This window comes from Primulina eburnea, chromosome 9 (assembly GCF_022965805.1).
Source record: "Primulina eburnea isolate SZY01 chromosome 9, ASM2296580v1, whole genome shotgun sequence".
Lineage (NCBI taxonomy): Eukaryota > Viridiplantae > Streptophyta > Magnoliopsida > Lamiales > Gesneriaceae > Primulina > Primulina eburnea.
In genome coordinates this window covers 34,468,210-34,475,147 of record NC_133109.1, presented here as the reverse complement: position 1 = coordinate 34,475,147, position 6,938 = coordinate 34,468,210, and the positions used below count along the sequence as shown (strand labels likewise).

The 6,938-nt window shown below is 34.5% G+C and overlaps 1 protein-coding gene and 1 long non-coding RNA gene across 2 annotated transcripts; both read right to left on the bottom strand.

Moving 5' to 3' along the window:
* Positions 1-1,270: 1,270 nt before the first annotated feature.
* LOC140840947 (uncharacterized) lies at positions 1,271-4,214 on the bottom strand. The gene is made up of 3 exons (XM_073208086.1): positions 2,175-4,214; positions 1,869-1,990; positions 1,271-1,334 (listed from the first exon to the last, which is right to left on the bottom strand). Exons 1-3 carry the CDS (start codon positions 4,212-4,214, stop codon positions 1,271-1,273), a joined length of 2,226 nt encoding a protein of 741 aa, XP_073064187.1.
* A 50-nt stretch (positions 4,215-4,264) lies between these two features.
* Positions 4,265-5,351, bottom strand: LOC140840644 (uncharacterized). The gene is made up of 3 exons (XR_012120038.1): positions 5,100-5,351; positions 4,711-4,870; positions 4,265-4,615 (listed from the first exon to the last, which is right to left on the bottom strand). It is a non-coding gene; the product is annotated as an uncharacterized lncRNA (long non-coding RNA).
* Positions 5,352-6,938: the final 1,587 nt, after the last annotated feature.

Below are 6,938 nucleotides of genomic sequence, written 5' to 3'. Positions count from 1 at the left end.
TTCTCTCCCCTCCGCGGCATGTGAGGACCGTGACGTGTGGGTGCATCAAAGACAAATGAAATGGACACCTACTGCTGATTTCTTATTTCTTTTAATTTTTTACGAAATATATTAACCAAAACTCTTATGTTTTGGTGAAATCATCTCACAAATCTTTATCTGTGAGACGATCAACTTTACCGATATTCACAATAAAAAGTAATATTCTTAACCTAAAAAATAATATTTTTTCATGAATGACCCAACTAAGAGATCTGTCTCACAAAATACGACCACCTCACACAAGTTTTCGTCATAATTATAAGATTGATTTATGACCTTATATATTCTTATTTCCTACCTTACTGCCTAATTATGTCTTATGAATTGGCTCGATCATAAAATGAAATATAATAAATAATTATTTAGTATAAAAATTGAGTTAAATAAATACAATGAGCCGAAACAGGGCTAAATTCTCGGTTCAGTCCCAATTGTTTGGGGTAGTTCCCGATATAGTCCTAAACGAATTTAATGTGCCAATTTAATCCCAAAAGTTGCCAAAGTTGGCCCAATCCAATTTCTCCGTTAGTCTGCTGTCAAACTAAACAGAATTGGCCCAATCAAATTGAAAATTGAAAGAATCCCCAAAAAACTCATCCTCACTCCACGCTCTAAAAATCCCCAACCTCCTGCATCTCTCCATCGCTCTCTGTCATCAAGTTAGCCACGCAAGGTATGTTCGCAATTTCTCATGGAAACAATTTCTTTATTTTCACGTCAATTCGAAGTTCTGTGAAACCAGTGATAGAGTTATTAGCTCAAAAGCAAGTCAATAAATTTAGCGGCGCATCCCACAGGTCATTCTTGAGTAGGGAGGGGGCTATAAAAGCTTTTGATTCTTATATGGACAAGCAAGGTCTAGTGCAAGCTTCTTCCTCTACCAACACTGTCGAAGAAACGTCGAACACAACTTCTAGCGCAAATTCAAATGCAAGTGCAAGTACAAAACACACTCAAGCTGGAAAAATAGATAAATTGAACGAGGCGCTATCAAATTTGGTGAAGATAACGGAGGAGATAAAACAACAAATCGAATCTCTAAAGATTAGTGGTGATGACAACTAATGGATTATTTTGAGCATGTTGTAGTATCTTCTAACCTTTTAATGGATTGTATCGAGTGCACAATATTATTTTGTGAACTTTTAATGGAATGTATTGAGATTAAGTTTGGTCCCAATGTTTTCAAAAGTTTATTATTTTTTTTTAACAGTTGAGGTGCTAGGCTTTATCTCATTTGAACGGTGACTCCACTGATTGAGGAGAATCCATGTGTATGATCCAAAATTAACCTGTAAAGCAATTGAATTTGGATAACTACAATGATACTGTAAATGAATGCAAAATGCAATTATTTTTTCCAGTTTTCTGATATGGTCCCATTATCTTGCTAGCAAAGCTACTGGATTGCATTTGAACCTTCAAATAATGGCAACCAATGTGGGAAAAGTTTATATACCAATACAGTATGATAAAAGTGAGCAGTCAATACCCATGTGGGAAAAGTTTATATACCATGGAAGCTGCTCTTATCTGCATTTACAAACCAAACTTGGACTCTAAATCTGGGAAAAGAGAAAGCATTCAAGCATTTACAATACCCATGTTCCACTAAAAAGCCGAACACCAGAATGTCAGACACAAAATTGTACTAGCTACTTCCCAGCCACAAAATCAATTGTTCCTGACTATTACCAGAAAGCATTCTGCATTTACAAACCAAACTTGGACTAGCTACTTCCCAGCCACAAAATCACTTGTTCCTGACTATTACCAAAAAACATGGATGCCAAAAAAGAAAATACAAATCCCAGCCACAAAATCACTTGTTCATGCTAGATCCTTGAGACGAGGTAGACTTCATGGACGATCGTAGTTGTGAGACAGTTGTGAAGTTGACGCCGTCTTTTACAAAAGCAGGTTTGTTGATATTCACCGGTCGATTACCCTATACAAAACATACATTTATACAAATATACATTAATTTACATTTATCAATGATATTAAACTTAACCTTACTTGAATATGAACACCAACTTCTTGTTGTCTTCTCACCTGTATTTTTATAGATACACATATAAGAATTTTCGTAAACAACACAAAAACAATGAAAATAAACAAAATATGCTTACATGTTGTTTCTCTTTTCTTATTTTTTGTGTCACGGTCTCTTGTTGGATGTCTTCATTCCCCTTACAAGTCCTTTGATTATGTCCTGATCCACCACATAATTTGCACTTATTGAACTTTTTCACACCTTTCAACTTATTTCGAGAAGAAGGGGGAGGTTCATCTGGTTCTCTTCTTCGCATTTTCGCCGGTCTTCCAAGTTTCTGTTTGTGAATTGGAGGCAATGGAGGAGGAATATTACATTCAGGCCACAAACATGGACCGTTGGTAGGCAATATGGACATTGCATAACATCTTTTATAGGTCTCGATCATGTAATACGAATGGACATACATTTCTGGATCCTCTTTCTTGCACCAAATGGCGCATACAGCGTGCTTGCAAGGAATGCCAGTCAAATCATATCTCCTACAACTGCATGACCTAATCGACAGGTCAACTGAATGTTGATCACGTATATCATCTGATCTTGATATTTGGTAAAGCATCTCATTGGACTTCATTGGGAAATATCTGACAGCCTCCAAATAGATCTTTGCCAACACATCTTTGATGTTTGGACAAATTCGACCCTTCCATTTTTTCACCTTCTCTCTATTAACTTGAAATCTGGCCATCAAAAGATTCCGTAGTGTTTCAAACATATCTATCACTGGCTTCTCCCTGGCATCTAATATAATGCTGTTAAAAGTTTCACACATGTTGTTCAATAAGATGTCAGATTTAGGGGAGGTGCTGAAATATGCTCTAGACCATTGATTTTCAGGCTTCTTAGCAAGCCATTCATATGCATTTTCATCAATAACTTTCATCTCATTCATTTGAACTCGAAATTCTTCAATTCTTGTCGCTTTTGCGGCAGCCCAAAAGGTGATCTTAACAGCCAAACTCTTGAATCCAGCACGTTTCATGTTGCTGTGTAAGTGTCGGGCACAAAATCTATGCTCCGCATCAGGAAATAAAGATTCAAGTGCTGGAATCAAACCCTTTTGCTTATCTGACATAAATGTAAAGTCATATTGAACACCACTAATCCCAAGGTCTTCATCTAACAGCCGGAGAAACCATGTCCAACTATCTTTTGTTTCACGTTCAACCAACGCGTAACATATTGGGAATATGTTGTTATTCGGATCTAAACCCACAGCCACTAGCAATTGTCCACCATGTTGTTCTTTTAAGAAGCATCCATCAACACCAATGACACGACGACATGCATCCTTAAATCCTTGCTTACACGCTGAAAAACAAACGTATAATCTTTGGAACCTTGGCCCTTCTTCGTCTTCTGTCAACTTCAAAACTATTGTAGCTCGAGAATCTGATCTTTTAAGTTCAGCACAGTATCTCCTTATTTGACGATATTGCTCCTGCGCAGTCCCTTGCACCAGCATTAATGCCTTTCTCTTAGCTACATAAGCTACCTTCCTCGAAATGTTTACATTCAATGTCCTGCAAATCTCTTGCTTAAACTCATCGGTTCCCATTTTAGGATTTACGGCAATTATCCTGGAAAAAGTCTTTGCCAACCACGTTGAGTTGATGCTCTTGTTGCTAAATTCTCGAAAACATTTATTATGCCTGTCATCAAAAGTTCTTATTTGCCAACAACTGTCATTAGTCATCTTTGCAACATGAATAATCCATCGGCAATCATCATTGTTGCACTTCGCCCAAAGACGAATATTATCATTCTTGACAAAATTCACCGCCATTCCTCTTCTAATGCAGTGAGTTTGAATCGCAAATTTCGCTTCTTTCTTTGAGCAAAAAATCATACCGAGCTTCAAGTCCGGGTTTTCAGATTCTCTCTTTGGATCAAACTTTGGATAATTTTTTGCTTCCTCATCATCAGACTCATGAATACTATCCAAATCTTCATTGTCTACGCAAACATCTTCTTCGTCGCCATCATCATCCTCCAGCTCATGCACCACTAATTGCAGATTATCTGCATTTTCTCTGTCAACAGAAAACATATTCTTTCCCTTCGTAGATTGAATTTCATGGTCAATGAATGCATCGAACAACATATCATCCATGACAACATCTTCATCGATGTCAAAAAATTCGCCTACAGATTCAACTCCACTTTCTTCATTTGGACCATCAATTGAATATGCATCTAAGTGTTCCATATAAATTTCTACCTCATAGTTTGTTGGAATATTCTTTCTAACTTCCAACACATCTGAATCATTTTGTAGATATCTCCTTTTATTTAGTGTATTCCCGATCTTGTGCCAAAACATAATAGCATCTTTATTTTTGAATCCAAGATCATCTGCAAACCCCCACAATTCAACCATTGCTAGCTTATCAAGATCAAAAAAGTCGAAATATTCAAATCTTCCCCCAATGTATTCATCATGTTCGCCTTTAGATTTAAACCTTCCACTGTAATGCATTTTAATAGTAATCAGATCTGGTTTTCCAAGTAAACCTGCAGAGAACAAGACGGAAAAAACAATATAATTATTCACTGCAATATGAATGATACAAAATTAATTAAAATTAAGTGAAAATATAATAAATTACCATAATGTGGAGTAATCTCGATTGTCGAATTACTACGTTTAGCCATAACTTATGAACCTTGAGGTGCCGACATATAGAGAAAGTCAATGACTGATGAAGGAGATAGTGAGGATGGGGATGAAGACTTTCTTCAACTAGAAATCCTCATCAAGCATCTTAACTGTTAAAATAAAAAATTTTAACAATTAAAATAATCTGGAAAGAAAAGCATTGGGTCAAGCTAATACAGATGCTATTAAATTTCTAAGAATTCACGATATCAAAATTTCAAGATTTACGGTAATTCCATTTAGCTTACAGTCAAGCTAATAACTCTATCACTGGTTTCACAGAACTTCGAATTGACGTGAAAATAAAGAAATTGTTTCCATGAGAAATTGCGAACATACCTTACGTGGCTAACTTGATGACAGAGAGCGATGGAGAGATGCAGGAGGTTGGGGATTTTTAGAGCGTGGAGTGAGGATGAGTTTTTTGGGGATTCTTTCAATTTTCAATTTGATTGGGCCAATTCTGTTTAGTTTGACAGCAGACTAACGGAGAAATTGGATTGGGCCAACTTTGGCAACTTTTGGGATTAAATTGGCACATTAAATTCGTTTAGGACTATATCGGGAACTACCCCAAACAATTGGGACTGAACCGAGAATTCGTAATAAAAGCACAAATCTATTTTTTTATTTAATATGTAAATATTTGAAGTTCCCTGTAGAAAATTTGTAAATGGAACAAAAAAGGTTGGCCATCCGCTTGAGAATGCGTATTTAATTTAGTCTCTCTCTCTTCAGATAATGGCTTGAAGAAGAAGATCCCGATATTTCATTTATGGTTTGTCAATTTTAATCTTTATTGTTTAAAAAATATCGTAACCCATATATAAATTAGAGCTATGCCTAGACAGAGAGGTTCTATCAAGTTCGTATTTGATTTAAATTTGTAATAAAACAATATTCACATGTTTATTTTCTGTTATTGTTGTTGTTTTAAATGTTAATTAAAATAATAATTTTTAATTGATAGGCTGATCATCCATCAAATAAACATTTAGATAAATTTTTTTGCTCAGTTATTGTGACGATGAATGAAGTATTGAATTCATATATGTGGATAAATATAATGATATAAAATAAATTTAGTATTTAAATAAATATATTTGCCCGTCTGAAATTTGCCCATCTAAAAAATTACAAATTATTGTCATATAATATAAATGGTGTGAATATTAGTTTAAATGGTGTGAATATTAGTTTTGAAAATTAACCATACTTTATGCACTAAATCTGAAACTTCAATTACAAACTATCAAAAATAATATGACTAAAACGAAGTAAAGGTTGTACTTGGATGTGATGATTTGTTCAGAACAAGAAAAAAATTTGTGTGAGATAATCTCACAAATTATATTTTGTGAGACAGATATTTTATTTGGGTCATCCATAAAAAAATATTACTTTTTATGCTAAGAGTATTACTTTTTGAGTGGGTCTCATGTGAGACCGTCTCACGGATCTTAATATGTGAGACGGGTCAACCCTACTCATATTCACAATTAAAAGTAATACTTTTAGCATAAAAAGTAATATTTTTCCATGGATGACCCAAATAAGAGATCTGTCTCACAAATACGACCCGTGAGACCGTCTCACACAAGTTTTTGCCTTACTTTTTATTGTGAATATCGGTAGGGTTACACGTATAATAGATAAAGATTCGTGAGACCGTCTCACAAGAGACCTGCTCTTAGAACAAATGGTTGATTTGATAAATGATTTGGATATTAGATTTGAGACAATCATCTTAGGCATATCTCAAATTAATCGTACATCTGCATATATTATCAAGATTTTTTTTTTTGAAGCTAACAATGAATATATTTGAAATCTATCCATCATAAATTCATCCTATCAATTAAATAAATTTAAAATGCATAGTTTCAAATTCTTTCATCCAAGTGCCACCAAATTGTAACGTTGTTATGTCAAACTTGATTTTTATATACATTATTAATATGCCAAACTTACCACAACGAATTGAAGGTTTTTTTTTATCAATCAAAACGTGCATATAGGCATGAAAAACAAGGCTTGCCGGAAATAAATGTCATTTATTACGTAAATAAATTTTCAAAAGAAAAACACCGAAACCAACCATCAACCATTTTTAAGAGGAAAATTATATCAGTTTTCAGCTACACACACTCACAAATATATTTATAATGTATATATAAA